The sequence below is a fragment of the Oryzias latipes genome, chromosome 5, assembly GCF_002234675.1.
Source record: "Oryzias latipes chromosome 5, ASM223467v1".
Lineage (NCBI taxonomy): Eukaryota > Metazoa > Chordata > Actinopteri > Beloniformes > Adrianichthyidae > Oryzias > Oryzias latipes.
Window position 1 is genome coordinate 5,378,457 of NC_019863.2, and position 22,390 is coordinate 5,400,846.

Consider the following 22,390-nt stretch of genomic DNA (forward strand, 5'->3'; position numbering starts at 1 on the left):
GATTGGCAGGTGAATTTATCCAATAGACAGGCTCGAGTCATTTGACCCTTTTTCTGTTCCCAGTTTTTTGAAATGTTGGAGTTAAGGGGAGAAAAATTAAAAAAAGAAAAATGGCCATCCAGCTTCAGGCTTTTTCACGTCTGAATGTACAGAAGAATAAAGCTTTATTCATTAGATGCAGGACAACAAAGCTATTCAGTGCTTGGGATGAGAAGAACCGTTTGGACAGCTCAAAATAATTAGGAGGTACTCATTGGATGCGATAGTGGTACTACAAAAATACAGAGTTGTATTTTTGGGAGTGGGGTCATCTGGACCCCACAAGACAGTGCACTGAATGATTTGTGATCTTCACTGGTGTCCACGGATTCCTTTAAATCCTCTCCACCTTTTTCCACCTTTGTCATGGTAGGGAGAACACGTCAATGTAAGGGTGGGGTCATCTGGACCCCACTAGATAACACATGAGCTAAGAGACTTCTAATAATCAGTCAAGTTCAAGAGTTTAAATTTAGACCCAAGATTTGATAAGCGTACATCCAAGGATCTCAACCCAAATTTGTTTCAGGAACAGTCGCACACTTCAGCTTTCAAAAACATGAAATTTATTCATCATTTCAAAAGTAAACAAAAAATAAACCAATAAGGATTTCTGTTTCATTGTCACTAGTAGAAACAGTACGGAAGCACTGAGTCTGTGAGCACATTAGCGGCTCTTCAAGTATGTTCATTCAGTTTCTCTGCAAATAAAGAGCTTTAGACGTAGCAGCCAGTTGGCGGGGCGCAACTCCAAACGCACACCTTTGATAGTGGAACCGCAGCTGTGGCAGAACCAGTGTTATTGACTCACCACATCCAGATAAAACAGTCCCAAATGCACAACTTTTTGATCCAGTGTGACTCCAGAAGAAGGACGCTGACGCGGAGGCACCACAACCTGCAGGTACGGCGAGCGCACAGAGTCGTACTTGGTCACCCGAGCTCAGAAAAACGGACTAAAGGGCAGAAGCAGGCCGAAAGAAATTCAAGACACAAAGATAGTGAGGAAGCTTGAGAAAGAAAGGAACATGGATAAAAAAATCTTAAGAACACTGTCAGCTCATCACTGTTAAAGACCATTTAAAAAACAGCTGTATTAAAATAGCAGTGACTTTCAAAATACCACTGAAATCATCATAAAGTAATAGAACTAATTTCCTCTGAAGAAATAATACAATTTTCCTCGTGTAAACAAATTCACTCAGAAGAGAGAAATCAATTGTGCAGTTCTCTCCGGGCATCCTTCAAGTCCCTCCACTGATTCCTGCAGCGTGTGCTGGCGCCACCATTGCACGTAAGACACAAAGTTTCCTCCAAACATTCAGCCTCGCTCTGTTTATTCTCCAAATGAATGTCAGACACGGGTAAGGAGGGAAACCGCGCGCTGGCTTCCTTCTGCTCCTCCCTCACGTTCCTCTCTGAGCCGGTCATCTGGGGTGCAGCAGAAAGCGATGAAAGTACTCGGAAATGGCCTCCCAGTGTCTCCAGAGGAAGGCGAGCAGGATCACCAGGAGGAGCGTGGAGAAGGTGCGGCTGCGCGTTTTCATCAAGGGAACGACGCAGTTGGCCACGGTGGACACGAACACCAGAAGCACGGCCATCACGGCCAGCAGCACGTTGATCAGCTTTCCGAGGAGAGTCCGCGCCGTGGCGTTTTCCAACCCCTCCAGCTGCACCACCTGCTGCTGCTGCTGCTGCAGTTCCATCTTGGAGATGCGCGTCTGGCAAGCCTCCAGTGCCTCCTACGAGTTCAGTTTGAAAAAAAACCTTAGAGGAATATCTCGTGAAGCAGGAACTAGGAGATGCTCTAGGTGAGACTTACCTGCGTGTCTCTGGCTCTTTCATAAGACTGGTAGGCGATCTTTTCCTCCATGCTGGCGAGTTCTTGTTTTAGGTTTAGAATTTCATTCTGGTGCAGCTCCGTCAGGTCATTTAGTTGTTCTTCTAAGCGTTCACACCTGCAAACCACAAACAGATAAAAATGCATGAAAACAGACAAACACGCAGATCCAATGAACCGGTGTCTCTGCTCCTGATACCTGTACCGCTCTTCCTGCAGGGCCTCCAGGATCATCGTGTAATCTCGCTGGTAGTGGGCTTTCAGGTTGTCAAAAGATTCCTCCAGTCGGCTTTGGTTTTCCCGGAGCTCCTGGATCTCGTGGAGGACGACATCAAAGCCTGAGGCTTGGGCTTGGTCCAGAGTGTTGACCCTGGAGCTGGGAGGACCTCCAGGTGCTCCGGGGGTGCTGTTGGCTCCTGCAGAACCGGACGTCGCACTGGAACAGTCATCCTCGCTGCCGTACTTTGGGCTGGATTGTAATTGTCCGGTCCCGAGGTTCCGTGATGCCCCAGGCCCGACGCCCTCGTCTCCCTGGGTTTCATCCAAAGAGTCCTTCAGAGCTGCAATGTTATCAGCACTCCCAAACTTGTTGCGGAGCAGGGAGGCGATTTCTCTGGGTTTGGAGACCACAGCTCCAGCGGCCGAGTGAGTCGCTTGTGAAAAGCTTGACAAACCCCCTGTGACCTGAAATAAGCACAACCAGAAACAGAAATTTCTCAGTGACATAAGACCGATGACTATAAAGAGAGAAAATGTTTCTAAAGTATTTTCAGTATAAAAGCTGTGTGACATAAATCCATTTTCTATAAGGTGCAGTAATGTTCTTTTCCTTTGTTTTTTGTTCCCTCATTATATCGTGATTTATTGTTCATGCTCTGGCTGTTTCGCAGATTCCTTTCAGTACAATTTTGCAGACTTTCTTTTTTCCTGCACATGTCCAGCGCCATGATTGTCAGTCAGTCTTCTCTGTGTTGTGTCTCCTGTACACCATGCAGTCAGTCTGCCAAATCTAAATAAATCTTTATCGTGATCAGATCTCAAGTTCTCATTCTGGAATACTGGACTTATTTTACTACGAATGCTTTGAATTTTTTTTTATACCAAGTTTCTTTTTATTTGAGTATTCAGCAACATATACAGTATAAAAGACATTCAAACCTCTTTTTTTTAATACCCCAAACAAACAAACCCACCCTGTTGCACGATAAAAGAAAAATAATTCAATACAATAAACAAGAATTTGATGGGAGTAACCCTTTGTCTTAAGCATATTGAGGATGAATAGATGAATAGATATAGATATCCTGAAGAGCAGTCTGCCATACATCCTCTGATAGGTCTGTAGCCAAATCTTCCTCCCACTTTCTCAGTGCATCTGTGTTGGATGAGTTGATTGCTGTGTAGATTTTGCTGATGAGTCCTTTTGATTGTGGATTAAAGGTGGAGATGTTTTTAAGAAGTGAGTCTGGTGGTGGCAAGGGGAAATGGGTGAGTGTGGTAGATAAAAACTTTGAAGTTGAAGGTATCTGAAGAAGTGGACATCGGGAATTCGAAATTCACTTCTTAGTCTCTGAAATGAAACTAATTGACCTTCGATGAACAGATCCTTCAGGGTTCTTAAACCATTTGCGGACCAATATGTAAAAGATGTATCAATTATAGAAGGGATAAACATAATATTTCTCACAACTGGGGCATATATAGATATATTTTTAAGGCCCAGGCTTCTCTTAAATTGTGCCCAGATTTTAAGTGAATGTTTAACTACTGGGTTCTGAGAAAATTTGTTGAGAGATTGTGACAGTGGTATTGTTGAACAAAGCAGAGAGTGTAAAGAGGCAGATTGACATGACATTCGTTCAAGATTTAACCATTTAAGATCCTTATGACTTGATGTCTTTAGCCAATAAAGCAATGTACGGATATTGGCAGCCCAGTAATAGTATTGGAAATTGGGAAGTGACATTCCCCAATAATCTTTGTGGTATTGTAAAATATTTTTGCGAATGCGGGCAGTCTTTCCATTCCATATAAATGATTAAATCAATTTATTTAGGTTAGAAAATAATTTTTTTGTTAAAAATAAAGGTATCGACTGAAAAAGATATAGAAACTTACGTAGGATGTTCCTTTTAACAACAATAATTCTGCCTCCCAAATAAATTGGTAAGGATTGCCAGCATTGCAAGTCTTGTTTTAAACTATCTAACAATGGAAAAAGTTTGTTTATGATTGCTTGCGATCCAAATCCCTAGATACTTGAATTTATGCTGGCTTAATTTAAATGGTGTGGAATTTTTACACATCTTTTAGTGCAACAGGATTTATGGGCATCAGTTCACTTTTGTGCATATTTATTTTGTAGCCTTATATTTTTCCAAATTTACGCAAAAGTGTGAGTAAATGAGGCAGGCTGTGTAGTGGATCAGATATATATAGTAGTGTGTCGTCCGCATACAGAGACACTTTGTGTTCAGAATCTCCTCTCTGAATACCTTTAATAGAATCATCGCCTCGAAGAGGAATTACCAGAGGTTCAATGACCAAAGCGAATAATAAAGGTGATAAAGGGCATCCTTGCCTTGTTCCACGTCCCAGCTTAACAAAAGGTGAATGATTATTATTGGTACGAATTGCTGCGACTGGGGAAGAGTAGAGAATACGCATCCATGAGATAAACCTTGGGCCAAAGCCAAATGTTTTAAGTGAATAAAAACGGTAGTCCCACTCCACCCGGTCGAATGCTTTCTCAGCAACGAGTGAGAGAACTATTTCTGCTGTATCTGGTGGAGAGGGATGATGAAGAATATTTAAGAGTCTTCGAACATTACGAAAAGAGTGATGAATGCTTTGAACTTTGAGACTTTAAACAAGAGAGAAAGAGTGAAAATGTTCATGTCTGTGAGATAAGTGTCAAGAGTTTGTAGTGAGGAGTTTTACAGTCTTAAAGAGTTTATATCCTCCATTTCTTAAGCCTTTCAAAGTTAACTACACCCATATAATTGATAATGTATTACCTTTGACAAACTAGAAACTAGAAATTTTTTAATTAAATATGAGTTGTTTTCACAGCATATTTTCCAGTTTATAAGACGAATCAATCTCGGAGGCTCCGCCTTTTGCTCCTTGTGGGCTCCGCCCATTTCATGACGTCAGCCTAGAGCCCGCCTCAGCAGGATGTCTTCAGCCGATCACCGATAGCTCCACAGAGAAAGTGGGTGTGTCTGCTAGCCTGGGGGCGGAGCAAACTCTTCCTGGAAGGGGCTGCTCTCCACTTTGTGATGTCACAATGTGAAAACCCGATTGTTTTGTGGATTGGGAGGGGCTGGTGAGTAATGACGCTTACACAGCAGCTGCATCAACTTGCGATCAAGTCTAGGCAAATGTGCGTAAACTAGAATTTCAGGCTTCTGCGTCCGAAACGCTCGTGATCACACGTCGCTACGCAAGTTTTTTAGTCCGGTCGCGGGCTCTACGCACAAATTGGGTGTTCATTGATCAAACGCTGAAAGTTGAACAGGATTAATGGGATTTGCACCACTTTGAATGCGAGCCTCCATCTCTGGTAGGTGGTGGACGAGCGCTAGTAGACAATATAAAAACCAAAGAAGAAGAATCCCTGCCGCTCTCTGAGTGTCCAGTGTGAACACCAGCGGCCGAACGCGTGTTCATGAAACGGCACATTGCTACATGTGGCCGGTGTGAATGCAGCTGATGCGTGAATGGATCAAAATGCTATGGGGTTGTTTTTTGTGAAAACTGGGCATTATAATACACTTAAAATGGATTTTACACGATACAGGTAAAACATCTGTAATTCTACTCTGTGGATTTCACCCATTGCAGGTCATTTCTTATAAACACAGGAGCACTGTGTAACAATGACATTAAACATTAACTTTTGCATTTCTTTTAGTTACATATCAGTTTATTAGGTTTAAGGTGGGCTGGATTCCACATCCCTCATGTATGACTCTTAAAAACTAAAAACATGTCCATAGATTCATTAAATTTCCAACATTTTTTCCTAACTATGCCGTAAACACTGATCAGTGAGAGCTACTGCCCTGTTGTTTCAGCACTCGCTCTTGTTGCTGCTGTTTACCTGGATTAGGTGATTTCAGCCAATCAGAATCTAGAATCACCTGATCAAGCTAAGCAGCAGCAGCTACAGACCACAGGTTTATAGAGAATTCCTACACACACCAGCAGCTGAAACAGGGGCACCTGTAAGGAAAAATGGATCAGCTCCGGCAGAATAATCTCAAATTTGACTTTTAAAAATAAAAAAATGATTCTTTTTTTAAGTATGTGAAAGACATCTGACTTGTGCTATGTACGGCGATGCCTATAGAGCTGGTTCTGACCTTTTTGCGCCTTTGTACAGCTTTAAAAAGCTGTACAACGACTCCAGCGCACACACATAGAGCCACTGATGAGACGTTACCACCATAGAAACAACAGTGCTGTAGTTACGCGTGGGGCTGTGGGTCATTTCCACAGCCCTCATTAAGACTGTAGGCACATAAGCTCTTCTGCTGGGCCTTTACCATAATCACTCATACCCACTCATGATGATTGCCCTTCAGCGGAGGAATCAAACACTGCCTCTGTGGCTATTTTTAAAATTCTTTAAACTAATGATAAGTAGAAACTATGCACACCCCCATCCAATCAGGTTTCAGAATTTGGGCCCAATCAGAATCAAATGTTGTATTCAGGTCAGTGTTTAGATGTTTATTTTATTATGAGTGGGTCCCGATCTGATTCAGGGTCTTATGATTTTGAGGATGTGCCCATGCAGAGTCCCGATCTGATACTTTTATAAAACATTGTTTTAAAAAGGAAAAAACAGAAGAAACAGATCCAGGTTGGTCAGAGACATTCTGTGAAGTAAAAATAGGACACCAACTAGAAAAATGTCAACTATTACAAAATAGATCATTACTCATCAGAGTTTGGAAACTATAGCGTTAGCACCTTTAGAACTATACGTCTTTTTTGACTAATTATGATCCATGTTTACATTCAAAATCTTTTTTTTTTTAATAGAAATGAAAAAAATCTTGGTTGCAGTACAGCAGTAGGGTGATGATTACTCAGACTGTAGCTTCAGTATCTTCAGAACTATTGAACCTTTTGGATCATACTTGATTCAAATAAAAATAAAAAACAATGAAAATCGTTGTTGAAGCATGAATATGATGAAGTGTATTCATGACTAAATCAGATTAATGGAACCATTTATTAGTTTTGGTTGTTTTTCAAAGATTATGGATTTATTTATTTGTCTTTTTAAAGGTGGTTGTTTGCGTTAAGACGAAATGCAATAGACACTGTCTGTCCGTTTACAACATTTATTAAAAGACTTTTGGAGCCTGAATCTGTGAAAATCCTGCTAACTTAACTTTGTGTCTTGATCCTAGACAGACAGACAGACAGACAGACAGACAGACAGACAGACAGACAGACAGACAGACAGACAGACAGACAGACAGACAGACAGACAGACAGACAGACAGACAGACAGACAGACAGACAGACAGACAGACAGAAACAGACAGACAGACAGACAGACAGACAGACAGACAGACAGACAGACAGACAGACAGACAGACAGACAGACAGACAGACAGACAGACAGACAGACAGACAGACAGACAGACAGACAGACAGACAGACAGACAGACAGACAGACAGACAGACAGACAGACAGACAGACAGACAGACAGACAGACAGACAGACAGACAGACAGACAGACAGACAGACAGACAGACAGACAGACAGACAGACAGACAGACAGACAGACAGACAGACAGACAGACAGACAGACAGACAGACAGACAGACAGACAGACAGACAGACAGACAGACAGACAGACAGACAGACAGACAGACAGACAGACAGACAGACAGACAGACAGACAGACAGACAGACAGACAGACAGACAGACAGACAGACAGACAGACAGACAGACAGACAGACAGACAGACAGACAGACAGACAGACAGACAGACAGAACAGACAGACAGACAGACAGACAGACAGACAGAACAGACAGACAGACAGACAGACAGACAGACAGACAGACAGACAGACAGACAGACAGACAGACAGACAGACAGACAGACAGACAGACGACAGACAGACAGACAGACAGACAGACAGACAGACAGACAGACAGACAGACAGACAGACAGACAGACAGACAAGACAGACAGACAGACACAGACAGACAGACAGACAGACAGACAGACAGACAGACAGACAGACAGACAGACAGACAGACAGACAGACAGACAGACAGACAGACAGACAGACAGACAGACAGACAGACAGACAGACAGACAGACAGACAGACAGACAGACAGACAGACAGACAGACAGACAGACAGACAGACAGACAGACAGACAGACAGACAGACAGACAGACAGACAGACAGACAGACAGACAGACAGACAGACAGACAGACAGACAGACAGACAGACAGACAGACAGACAGACAGACAGACAGACAGACAGACAGACAGACAGACAGACAGACAGACAGACAGACAGACAGGACAGACAGACAGACAGACAGACAGACAGACAGACAGACAGACAGACAGACAGACAGACAGACAGACAGACAGACAGACAGACAGACAGACAGACAGACAGACAGACAGACAGACAGACAGACAGACAGACAGACAGACAGACAGACAGACAGACAGACAGACAGACAGACAGACAGACAGACAGACAGACAGACAGACAGACAGACAGACAGACAGACAGACAGAAAATAAACACAACAGACAGACAGACAGACAGACAGACAGACAGACAGACAGACAGACAGACAGACAGACAGACAGACAGACAGACAGACAGACAGAACAGAAAGACAGACAGACAGACAGACAGACAGACAGACAGACAGACAGACAGACAGACAGACAGACAGACAGACAGACAGACAGACAGACAGACAGACAGACAGACAGACATACATACATGATCAGACCGGGACATCCCCAGATGTTATTAATTTGATCAGTGCTATATGTTTCAAGCATTTTACGGTAATACAGATTCTCTACTAGAAATGTGCAGATCATGAACAGATCACAGAATTGGTCAGTAGCTTGAGCAGGAGGCAGACAAAAATCTCATTAAAGCTAGCAAGATATTCACAGACATTCCAGGCTCAATAACTCTTTGAATAAGTCATCCCATCCCACCGCATTCGACACTAAATCTTGCTCCACACATTTAAAGCCTTTCACCACCTTGCACCTCCATGTCTCTCTGACCTCCTCCATGTCGCCACCCATGCTCGCTCTCTCCGCTCCTCCTCTTCTATCAGGTTTTCTCCACATCACTGACAAACTCCCACATTCCAAATCAAAACTATAAACAGCAACAATTTAAATACTAACAAATTTAAATACAATTTATATAAAAACATGAAAAAGTTACTGTTAAAGTGAACTGCAACAATAACATCTTCATGTTTTTATATAAATTTTATGTAAATGTGTATGTATTTAATTTGTTGTTGTTTAAACTGTTTATTGTGTTTTATATACTGTATATCTGTTGTAAGGCGACCTTGAGTGCTCAGAAAGGCGCCTTTTAAACTAAATGTGTTATTATTATTATTAAATGTTTTAAGCTGACAGCAAGCGTCTCTGTCGGTTTGTCTTTAAAGGTCTATATCATGCAAAATCAACTTTTTGGGCTTTTAAGTGGATTATAATGTTAATTCCTCACAAAAAAACAACAACCCCAAAGTGGTATTTTGATCCGTTCACACATCCGTTCTGAGTTTTCCTATAAAACCTGCTCTCTGACAACCCCCAAAAATGAGTGGGTCCTCCCATTGTGACATCACAAAGTGAAGATCAGCCACTTCCAGGAAGAGTGTGCCCTGCCAGCCCCCCGCCACCAAGGTCAACAGACACGCCCACTTTCTCCACGAAGCTAGCAGTGATCGGCTAAACGCTTTCATTTTATATCAACAATATCCTCATCCATCATTGCAAAAGTTTGGAGTTTGTTTGTTTTCGTGGACGAGACGCAGACACACTGCTGAGGCCGGCACTAGGATGACATCATGGAATTGGCGGCACCCACAAGAAGAGAAAGGCGGAGCCTCAGAGATCGAGTTGTCTTACTTCATGGTAAAAAAAAAGAACTACAAAAATAACTCATATTTCATCCAAAAAAATGTATATATATGGATATCGTTTACTCTAAAATGCTTAAGAAAATCATGATATAGGCCCTTTAACACAAAGAGAAACCCTAAAAGACATTAAAAATAGATTTATTTTTATACTTTTAACGAGAATTAAACGGAGACGGCATTGAGATGGCTGCAAAGCGACTGTCTACACAGTGCAAGCTCTGAGAAAAGGTTATCTGAAAAACAAATTATGTCTCCAAAACAAAACTTATAAATGCTTACATTGATATGATATGACAGAAGTGGACTGTTCAAGTATTAAATGACTAAAGAAGGTAAATAACATACAAATCAAGGACAACCTGCATCTGTTTGTTATATTTGTTCATTTTCTAAATGTGTATCAGTTTGGGACTCGGTACCGGAAGATACTTAAAATCAAATTACTCTGAACTGGAAAGGGGCCACAAAAAAATTTGGATCGATACATCCCTGTCAGGAACGAGAATGGAAATGTTCTGTGACACAAACCTTCGCTCCAACATCTTTCAGTCCTTGGTGCATATCTCGAAAAACATCTTTGGGTTGTCGAGGGATGCCGTTGTGCTCGACCTCACGGAGCTTCCTGTGGTAGTGCTCCAGCTTCCTCTGCAGTTGCTGGATAGTCTGAGCCGACTTTTGGTTCTTCTTCTCAAACACCTGTTTGATGCGTGCACTCTGCTGTTTGTCTGCGTTGTTGGCCAGTTTCAGGTATTCGGCCACATTGTCGTCGCGAGCAGTTTGTTCGATCTTGATTTGTTCTGTCAGCTTGAGAATCTTCTGCTGCAGCTGAGCTATGGCCTGTTTGGTGCGCTGGGGGTCTGGGGTGCCGTCAACAGCATCATAACCGTCTGCCCCATAAGGGAGGGCATTTGGCGACACAGCAGGGCCTGATCCGTCATACCGATCCACCTGTTTAGAGGCAAAACAAAAAAGAGACATTTCTTTTGATCATTACGGTCCTTTTTCTAAAACTGGGCACAACATTGTGTCTTCAACGTGCTTAAAAAGACTTGGAGTGCAGATTAAAACACCGCCTGCAGCATCATTTTGTATGACAATTGAACACACTTCAAAACTGGCAGGCCAGCTAATTATCTTCATGGGACATCACAAACATGAACTGCAACCAACATTATTTGGATTCTCAGGCATTTGTCGCACTGTAGATGAGAACTGGACTGTGTGACCCCTACCCCCCTTTTAACATGTTTTGTAGATTTTTTTGTAGTTAAAGTTTTGTCTTTTTTTCTTTATTACAAGTTATTCTGTTATAAATTGACCAATTAGATGAATGAATGAAAGTATGCGGTCTCCTGCTTTCAAGTAGAAGGGGCGTGGACTTTCAACAAGCTCTCTCCCGAAAAGAAGGAGTGGTTGTCAAAGAAATGTTGACTCGACCGACTGCCTTGTCTCCATTTTGTTGCAGCAGGAAGTAACTGTGGGTGACGTCACTCTCACTTGGTCCAACACTGATAAACAGTCAATGGTCACGGTTCAAACTCCTCCGTTTATGTGATCCAGATGATCTTTCTCACCACTCTGTATCTCTTACCGTTATCATCTTTTATACTGTTCTCACTACTTGTTTTCCAGATTGTAACACTTTTCTCCATGCTCTGTCCTCTTTTTTTAGTAGCCAATAACAACACTTGTTTGCAGTTTGGTTCATAATCTGCATCCAGGTTCAGCTAAGATGTTTGCCTGTAAGCCTGTTCTCCTCACACACTAACAGGCAACTGTCCAGTGCTAGAGTTGACTTGACCCAACAGTTAACTCATAACTTCACATTGTCATCAGCATATGGTGCATGCTAAATGAACATTCCCAGTATTTGGCACCACATAAGATATTCTTAAGAATCTATCATCAAAAACTCGCCACTAGAAACTCAGGAAATGGGTACAGTGGTCCTAGGATTGCATCCCTGCCTTTGGTGATTCTGTATCAGTGACACCTAAAAACATAAGCCTCGTTTCCACTGAGCGGTCCCGTCCAGTCCGGTATTTGGAGCGTTTCCATTGTTAAATGTGCACATTAAACAGCACCAAACATACCTCTTTGGGGGCCGCCATCGGTTTTAGGTCAGATTAATCCTAACCCTAGATTCACAAGGCCACAACTTTATCTAAGCATCATATAGGGTAGAGCAGTCAGCCTCTGACTGGAAGATCACAGGGTCAGTTACCGCTCTGCGTGTCCATGTGTGGAAGTGTCTTTTAGCAAGATACTGAACCCTAAATTCCCCTGGTGGTTATAAGTTGTCACCAGTGTTCAGCAATCAGTGCATGAATGGGACGTGCTTTGGACCTTCTAAGAAGGTGGTAAATTGTTTTATACACCATTTATCATTTCTCTTCATGTCGGTTTATGTCAAATATGATCAGCTTCAGATACATTGCTCTTTCTCAGTCCTGCATCCATGAAGGCAGCAGGCTCTTTATAGTCCATGAGGGACACTGCAAGCTCCCATTGATTCTGTCTATTTAGATAATTGGTAACAATCCAAGTCCCCATCATCTATGCTGGACAAGTGACTATGGTATCTATGTGAAGCCATCTGTGAGACAAATGCAGAGTGAGTGGGTGATGTTGTATCACCCACTCACATTTTTTGTATGAATTTTCTCCATAAAAGCTCAAGGATGGAATCTGAAACCCTTCTTTCCAAAACATGAGTCAAAGAATTTTTCTGCATTACAAACCCTGCTTTAAAGAATTTTCCACTAGCAAACTGTCTTCAGAATTCATAATTATAGAAAGATTTATTAAATATTCTGCAAAAATGTGTTCTCTGCGGTCAGTTACAGACTCCAAGAAGATTATCTAAATCCCTTTCATTAAAAAAGTCTGTGAATGGCCATGTTTCACCTTAAACATCACGCGTCAACACAAGAAATCATCACATAAGTTTGAGTTTGTTTACCCCTGCAAGCTTCCTCTGACCTGAAGTACACAGAGAAGACAAATGCTAAATTTAGAAAGGCTTAAAGCACATAGCAACCAACCAAACCAGTCAAAGGCTATCTCTGACCCTCCAACCCTGACAGCTCTTTTCTCCGTTCAGTGGTGCATCCGAGCACATCTAAACCATTAACAGACCTTTACTCCAATTCTGACGGTTCACTTGGCACAGACTTATTAGTGCGTGAGTCAGTCGACACTGCAAAGTCTTTTTTTAACTTTAAAAGTCAAACAAATATAGCACACATCTCCTCTCGTCTGTGTAGCACTTTTCACTAGTCTAATCAGAAATCTGCTTTTTGTTGTTTTATGAAAGAGCTACTATTTAAAAGGGCAACAGCAGAATCAGTCAGGTATTTAAAATGGATTTTTTTTGGTGTTTTAACATCTTGCATTTTTCTGATGATGGAGGACATATAAAGAACATTAAGCTCAAAACTGCTGAGTATTTCTTTATTAAATTCTTTGTGAATATAAAGCAGATGAAAAAATGCTTCTTGGCGAGCCACAAGCTCCCTGATCCGTTGTGATGCCTCCACTGTCAGACCAATAGATCCATGAAGGTCTTTGTTTTCCTGGTCTGAGCTGGAATCTGGATCTAACCCGTACGGCTGGACAGCTCTGATATTGCTGCCATTTTTGTTCCACCAGTGAATGCTAGCTTGGGGGTGTGAAGGGCTGTAAGCTAGTGGGAGAGAATGTAAAGAGAGAGCTGGGATCAACAGTGAGGGGAAGTGGGGACGGGCTTACTCTGTGTCAACAATCTATGTCCTAGAAAACCACACAGGTTTTCTGATTTTGGCTTAATCATAACTAAAAGACCACTGGGAACGCTTTGAAAATAATTCAAAAGATGATCAGAGTGGGACTTTAGGAAATTGTGCTTTTGGACAAACCTTTTCATGACACAACAGGAGAGAAGGATTTCAGGAAGCCAGGATTTCGGCCAGATCCACTATAAACTAAAAGAAGCTGTAAATGTGAGAGTAATGTGAGAGTCTATCACATTAGCAGACCCATCAAAGTCCTTCTTTTATGTACAGAGTCCACAGCTGTATGACTAAGGACTGACTGGGAGAGATAAGAACCCACCTTGTCAGGCTCTTCAGTGGAGTGGTATCCGGAGGTTGTTAGTATGTCCACCAGAGCGGGGCAGCTGGGTGTATCCGTGGTGGAGGAGGAGCGTGGGCGCCCAGCCTGCAGAAGTGCTTCATGAGTGCTCCGCCGGTGAATCTGCGGGCTTCCTTTGGGAGGAGGGTCCCCGCTCACCCCGGACTTGCTGCGGCGGCTCTGCAGGCTGGTGCCTCGCTTCATCATCGGTGGGCCTCTGATCTGCTGCAGAACGCGACTCAGAGCTGCAGGAGGAGCGGAAGTGGCAGGGCAGTCAGAATCCGGAGGGAGGCCCGAGGAGGCGGGCGTGTCGCCTACATCTGGCCCTACGTCTGCGGGCTCAGAGGGTAGGGCGCCTGCGAGGGTCGAGGCGGACTCGTGCGGAGAAACTGAGGAGCGCCGGCGCTGGGGTTGGAAGAGCTGCTTCAAACCGTGACCAAGTGCTCCCATGTTTTCCAGGGCATTATGGGTGATTTTGGACAAGCCGTGCTCCGACTCCGACGCCCTCCTGCCAACCTCCAGCTCCGCTCGGCCCGCTGAGTCCGGCTCCTCTGGACTCTGCTCACTACTACCCTGATCCATCAGAGACCTCCAGCTTCACAGCCAGTTTCTACTTAGGGGTGCAGGAAGCTAGCTACGCCCCGCCGTCACCCCCCCGGGAGGCAGGGTGAAAGCCGGGGAAGCGGAGGGCTGGGCGCTCAGTCGGACCTTTTGAGTGGGCATGCATCTGTGGCCTGGCTCAATGTCATGCTTGTCTACCACAAAAAGGAAAATAAAATGCATTACAGCATGCAGCAGTGAGGAAGGAATGAGCAGAAGCAAAACGTAAAACATCTGCAGCATCCACTGGGCTGACACCGACTTCAACAATGCTTTACATCATCTCAGCATGAGTCTTCTTAAAAAAGTTTTTTTTTTCTTTCCAAACATTGAAAACAAAGACAACGCAGGTGCTGATGTCAGTTCCTCGTCAATCAGAATATCTTAAATCGTCAACCCAGGAATGCAAAAACAAAAGCAAATTCAAAAAGTGAAAATGTTCTTGTGAAAACTTTATAAAATGTGAGATGAGACCCATTTGGTTTTAAAGTTTCACCACATGAAAGGTCAAAGGTTTGAGAGAACATGGAAAGTCACATTTCATAAGAATTCACTGAACAGCTCAGATTCGGTGCTCAGATGCAACTCACAGAAAACTAGAAGAAATAATAAATGTGCACTAAATAAAGCATAAAATAAATGGCCACCACTGTGTAATTTAGATGAATGCGGTGCTCTGAAGTCCAAACAATCCTGAATCCCATCAGGGCTGCACAAAGCAGGAAAACCTGCGATGTTAGCGATCAATATTACGCTGATGATATGACTTGCAATACATGAACAAATGGTAAAACAACCAAATACATCATTACCATTTCAATGCAACAGTTTTATGTTTAAAAGCAGGCATCTAACATCAAAAGACTCCTTTTGATTGGTCATCGTTGTAAAAGGGTCAATCACACTTCACGCTGCCGTGAGATGATATGTGAGTAAACATTTATTGCAGTTTACGCCATCGTTAGCGACGCAGAGACTGATATCCAGATTAATTTACAATTTCTTGTGTAAGCCTAAATCCCATCATGTCAAAGTTAATATTAAATCTGATGTGTTGTACGGTTAAAGATACAGAGAGTAAATAACACAGTAGGCAGGAGTGGGTGACAGAGAGCTCACCATGAGTCCAACCTGTTTGCTTCTGACTCCCAGCTCCGGTCAGGCTGCATGAAGCACAAAACAATGGGGGGGAAAAAACACCGTTTTTAGTAACAGATAGTTTAAAACAGTCTGGTTTATCTATTAACCCTTGTGCTATCCTGTGCTATCACAAGATAGCAGAAGGGTTAATTTACGTCTAGAATGATAGCACTAATCCAGTCTCATTCAACAAGCTGACCTCACATTTTACTCAAATAATTGGATTACATTCCTATAGAAATCACATCTACAGTATACCGACTGCTGAAAATAAAACATAAAATCATTATAGTTCTGTACAAATCCTTGATATGGTCAGAATGAGATCTTTGGTTTTAGAAAACCCACAAATACAAACCAAACCATTTCAAACCTGAAAAAGCCCTTTTCTGGTTTTTACTTACTATCCCTTGTTTTCTGGCTGAAATGTAAAACCCCAATTTTTTATATGGAATGTTTTAAAATTTAAATTTTGAATTCTAGAAAACCACTTCACCCAAACACCCCCTGAAATGTAATGTCAATATTACTATTGAGAATTGTATCCTTCTATTCCAACAGAGCTCACAGCGGGTCACCTAATAGTTAGAACGGGAGCTTGTAACCATGACGCCGCATTTTCATTACAACTTTCAGGAGCTCTGGTGTTTGAGTTTGCTTTCACAACAGCTCCTACAAATTTTGTGTTCACCTTTGGTAGATTATTTATGATGTGTAACAATATATCGCAATATTTATTCACTTTCAAAGCCATTGCCAAATGACATTGAAGAATATTGTTTTATTGAATTATTACAAACTTCTTGACAAACTGGAAAGCTTCTTTTCATTCTTTCAGGTGTTTCTTGAAGACATCTACCTAACTCTGATGTCGGTGACCTTCATCAGTACACGGTTCCACAGCAGAATCTTTTCAAGGCTTTTAGGCATGCATACAGTCAGGACCATAAATATGTGGACACAGACACATTTGACACACTAAAAGATTGCATAAAAATGTGAAAAACGAAAGCATTTTTTAAACACAAACAAAATATTTTATTTCAACCCATGGAATAAAAGCTGAAAGTCTGCACTTCAATGGCATCTGAGTTGTTTTATTTACAATTCACTGTGGTGATGTGCAGAAACTAAATGTGTCTCTGTCCACATAGTTATGGTCCTGACTGTAACTGCTATCCCTGCTGTTTTCTGACTAACACATTGTTTATAAACTTATTTGGTAGATTGAAATGTTAAATGTTCCAACATTTATTCCATTTTCATGTTCTGTAGTGCATAAAAAGTATTTGTTATATTACTGATTTAGAAAACTCCCAGTTAGTTAATTATGTCCGTTAGTAGCGTTCTACATGTGCAGATTAATGAGAAAACTGTAAAAATAAAAAAAAGCTACTTTCTTTTATATCTATAATCTCACAATGTTTGCTGTAATTTAAATCAAACGTTTACATTTCATTCATTCACAAACAGCTGTTTTTTTGTGCTTCCAATGTTGCCTCTAAACTCAGAGGATTTCATTTGATTGAAGCCATGAATTCATGACAGATGTCATGCATTTTTCTAGTATTTGTTGGTTTAAATATTGGAGGGCAGCTGAGCGTTGATGACCCACTCTGATAACGATGATGTTTTTGGTGTTTGTAACATGTTCTTCAAGCAATTTTCTCCAGATGGAGGACATATATACGGGAAATTAAGCTTTAAATGTCAGTTCTAAGTATTTCTTTTAGTCAAAACAGGAATCAGGGAAAGATGAAAAAGTGATAAGCCGTTTAAAAAAGGTTGTAGGTGTGATGTAGAAACTACGCTGGGCGGAGCCACAAGCTCCCTGCTCTGTTCCATTCTGATGCATCCACTTGCAGACGAATAGATCCATGTACGTCTGTTTTTCTCGTCTGAGCTGGAATCTGGATCAGCTTTTTAATTCGACTAAGAAAACATCCGAATTATAATTTAAATACCAATGAGAATGCCTTTAAGGTAGCTCATAAGATGATCGGAGTGGTTCTTAAAGCCTTTGGTTTCTTTTTGACAGGCATTATTAGAAAAAAAGTGTCCATTTTTCCACTGGCGGCCAGAGAGAAACAAGTGAAACTTCGATTGCGCCCCTGACAATGAAAACATGATTATTTTTGCAGACGTGTAGAAAAATGAGCCCATGGCTCAGCGCGGCCACAGAGGATCATTTGGTAACCCAGCACATCTTTAGTGGCAAAAATCAAACAAAGTGCTCCTAAACACTGCTACTGAACACCATAAGAGCTGCTATAAAAGCCTTTGCACAGACCTGCCATGATAGTGAGCCTAAAAGCCATAAATGCATTTTCGTACATTTAATTACGGTAGAAAGAAGCAGAGAACCGTAATTAAGTTATAATCTGCAAAGTACACTTAGTCTTACAGCCATGAGGACAATTTCTGTTTAAATGTGACCTGGTTTGTTACACCGTGTCCAGTAAAATTGTGTGTTTTCATACGCAGTAACTGGGTAGCTAACGGATTACATGCTTCACTTGTTCAAGCATTCAAGCTTTATCTAGAACAACAGTTTCTTTAAAAACGACATTGTAAAAACTGACCTTCTTATCCCAGGAGCTTCCTGCTCAAACCATTCCAAGACAAACACGCAATCAAAAAACCTATCTGACATCCACGCAGCATCATCGGACTCCCTCCCCGAGGCTGAGGCTAAAGTGTTGTCTGGAGCTGCATCCACCCAGCAGCCTGTGCAGAGCGTGCTCCAAAGACGCATTAGCTGTGTGTGCAGCTGTGAAAGGTGACGGGGACGTTTAGGGCGGTGGTGAGCATGATGGTGAGACTTCCGGATGCACAATAGCATGTTAGTTTCTGTCATATCTTTATCATATAAGGTCCATCCCTGAAACCTGCACAGTCTGTGCATATGAATCAATCCAGGCTATGCCAGATGTTAGAAAACCTTTGCACAGGAGACAATCCTATTGAAGGAAAGTCAACTGACAGGGATCATAAGAATCTGGACAATGTCCAGCTGAAATGCCATACTTAAATTCTATAATGTTCTGCATTTAAATGAGAGAATTTATGTAGGAAAGACGGACTAACCCTTGTGCTATCTTGTGGGGTCCAGATGACCCCACCCTTACATTGACATGTTCTCCCTACCATGACAAAGGTGGATAAAGGTGGAAAGATTTCAAGTAATCCATGGACACCAGGGAAGATCACAAATCATTGAAGAAAAAAGGCTCAGCGACTTTTGCCTTGTCCCAACGGGTCTTGCCTTGGAGGCACGTGTAACGTTAGGAGTGGGGTCATCTGGACCCCACAAGATAGCACAAGGGATAAAAAAAGATTTGCTTACCATGAGTAAAATGAAAGATCCACGTACCTTTAGATGTGGCCATCCACAGCAGATTGGTGGTGATCCTTCCACCCTCACAAAATGATGAATAATCCCAGAAAATATCCAAAAATACGTTGTCGGGGTAAAATTTCCAATTTAAAAAGGTCAATTTCAGTCACGGGATTCCATGGAAAGTTTGCAAACACATGCTGCAAAGAAACAAAACAATTAGTCAACTCTAAATAGGAAAAAATATCAGAAAAAAAAGAGAATTAAAGTCCACAATATTGTTTTCTCTTACCAAATTATTTAAAAACATTTTTATATTTCAAAAACACCCACATTTTTACTTTTACTTTTAAGAGATTAATTAGCTTTAAAGATCCACTTAATGAAAATCGTGTTTTTTAGATGTTTTTCTGATGATGGAATATTTATCTAAAGAAATTTCAGCTTAAAAATACATTTCTGAGTATTTCCTGATTCAAAACATTGCAAATCAGAAGCAGACGAAAAAATCTGGTTGGAAAAAAAGATTATGTAGAAAATACACTGGGCGGGTCACAAGCGTCCAGCTCCGCTCCATTCTGATGCTCCACTTGTAGACGACTAGATCCTTGTAGGTCTTTCTAGCTTCAATACTGCTCGCCATTTCTGTTGCGTGGATAACGTTAGGTCGCAGTTGTGCGAGAGCGTTTATAAAAGGGAGGCCTCAGCACCGGGGATCACTTAAGTGTCAAAGAAAACCACGCTGTAAGTCCCACTCCACTCATCTTTTGATCTGTGTTCCCAGTGGTCTTCTAGTTACGATTACCGCATTTTTGGTCCAGATCAAAAGACTCAATTCAGCAGAGCAGCAGGAGTTCATTAGAAATTCACCTCAGATTTGTGGGCAGGACAGTGGTAAGCCTCCCCACACTTCCCATGATCCCATTGTCTACACTCTCTCCCACCCACTAGCTTACAGCCCCTCACTCTCCCAACCCAACATTACAACAAATATAGTGAGCAATATTGGAACTGTCAGTTTTGATCGAACGAGTTAAACTCAATTTTCATTGGCATGAATCTTTAAAATAGGTCAAAGGATGATGGGAGTCTTTGAGTCTCTTTGTATTGATTATTTCTCAATTAAAATAACGTATGATTTTTTTTTTTCATGCAATATTCACTTTGTACATTTAGGTGAACTGTTGGTATGAATCCAGTCCACTGCCTGTGGCTTCATTCTGTTCAGGACACTCGGAGGAATTCACCTTTATGCGTTTGCCATCAGCTCAGAACACTCTAGGGAACCTGTGTGTGTCAACCCTGACATGAAAATGAAAATAATAATAATAATCCCCTGACAGGAACACAGAATTAACATACATTCATACATAGATGTTCCGATGGAGGACAAAGTGAGTCAACGAAAGGCACAGCATCCTCTAGCTGAGTGACAAACGATGCTCATTCCTCTTGACAATGCACAAAAAGTACACAAGCTGTTTGTTTACCGCCAGCATTCAACCCCAGCTTAATTAACTAAATTGCTGAGTAACGGGGATATTATTACACGAATCTTGATGTGTGTAAACTTATTGAATTCCTACTTCCTACTTTATTTACAAGTTAAATTACAGCAAATATAGTCCGAGCTCTGGCGGTTAGCTAAAGATAAAGAGGGTGAAATTAGCGAGTCGCTAATAATCAAAGATCCCACTCAGGCTTTAAAAAGCAACCTAAACATTCAGGTGAACAGTTTGTCAACACGACTGCTTTATTTGAAACGAGAGCCGTTTCCACGCGGTCACGGGAGGCTGAAGGCTGCAGCTCCCACGAAGGCGGCTCCACTGACTAGCAGCTAGCGGTGAAGCTAAAGCGGGGTGTCCAGAGGGCGTTCGCTTCGCTTCACGGCGTACACCGGTGTGGCGGCGAGGCTTCACTGTAAGCCTGTCTATGTGGTAAATGTGTTAGAGCTCAACTAGACACCTCCAGCTATTAAATCAAACCTGTCCCACAAGTAACGTTTAACTGTGACCAACCCTTTTGGGTTTTTTTTTACTATAAAAACATTAAATGTAAATATAAGAGTGGTATAGCTAGTTTGTGATTGTCAAGTGCAATTCTTTCATCCCAAACAAGACTGATCTATAGTTTGAGCTTCTAAAATCAATTCTAACATTTTGATCTTATTTTCTAACATGATCTGCTGATCAGCCACATTCGTGCCAAAATTTTTTAACAAAGTCGTGAACTTACTAAAAACGGTTTAATATGGTGGTGGGGGGGGGGGGGTGTATGTGTTGTGCAAAGAACATCTAAATGACTAAATCGTGATAAACGAGACCTTTAAACGGTGGCAGTTTGTGCTGCGTTAAAGAGAAGCAGGCGGGTGTCGACAGAAATGCATAGAGGCGTTAAAAGCTCAATTATCCGGTTTAGACCGAGACACTGAGCTGCCATCGCTGCAACACATCCCATCAGGTCTGATCACACAGAACACGAGTTCTCATGACGGAGAAATCCGCAGACAGGCGGTCCCAACCGGCGTTAGCCCGTCCATCCTTTCAATTAACGTCATTGAAACAAGAGATTCATTCGGTTAACTTACCATTCCCATAAATAAACCATTGCGCCGAGTGTTGTCCTTCAAGTTGAACTTAATTTGTCAGGTTTATTTTTGTTAATTTTTCTCTTCTCCCCACCGTTTAAAAGGCTAGTGACTCAACCGGGAAGATCTGGGTGGAGAAGCAGCTTACTGCTGTCAGAATTAGCAGGTTGGCTAAGCTCTAGCTAAAAAACATCGCCCCAGTCCTGGTTAGCTACAGGCGAAAAGGCGGACAGCCAGGAAACGCGTCACCGCCACCCGAGTCCGACATCCCATCATGAACAGCGCCAGAAGAAAGCCCCCCTCGCCATTCAGACCGTAAACGCGCCCCGCTTGGTTTGGCTGTTTTTCGTTGGGTTTTAACTTACGAGCGCTCGTGGAATTGTGTGGATGACCGTTCAATTCTCCCCGGTGGTGGACACTCCCACGGTGACGTCACAACGTCAACGTCAGTGCGGACGGACAGGCCGTTCCAGCGAGTCACGCAGGTGTGCACGCGGGCACTGTGTGCCTGGTCAGATTCAGCCCCCCGTTATCACCGTTTGATGTTGATATGAGC

The 22,390-nt window shown here is 42.2% G+C and overlaps 1 protein-coding gene across 3 annotated transcripts; it reads right to left on the reverse strand.

The window, feature by feature from the left end:
• Nucleotides 1–582: 582 nt before the first annotated feature.
• LOC101163807 (transmembrane and coiled-coil domains protein 1) lies at nucleotides 583–22,308 on the reverse strand. 3 transcript variants are annotated; one of them, XM_011474725.3, is made up of 8 exons: nucleotides 21,835–22,308; nucleotides 19,284–19,447; nucleotides 15,890–15,933; nucleotides 14,153–14,925; nucleotides 10,589–11,008; nucleotides 2,079–2,563; nucleotides 1,862–1,997; nucleotides 583–1,781 (listed from the first exon to the last, which is right to left on the reverse strand). In XM_011474725.3, exons 4-8 carry the CDS (start codon nucleotides 14,750–14,752, stop codon nucleotides 1,467–1,469), a joined length of 1,956 nt encoding a protein of 651 aa, XP_011473027.1. In that variant the 5' UTR covers nucleotides 14,753–14,925; nucleotides 15,890–15,933; nucleotides 19,284–19,447; nucleotides 21,835–22,308; the 3' UTR covers nucleotides 583–1,466. The 3 variants fall into 3 exon arrangements, with proteins under 3 accessions (XP_011473027.1, XP_020558747.1, XP_004068575.1); XM_020703088.2 differs by having other exon boundaries at nucleotides 14,153–14,415; nucleotides 22,200–22,303; XM_004068527.4 differs by having other exon boundaries at nucleotides 22,200–22,303.
• Between the last annotated feature and the right edge of the window lie 82 nt (nucleotides 22,309–22,390).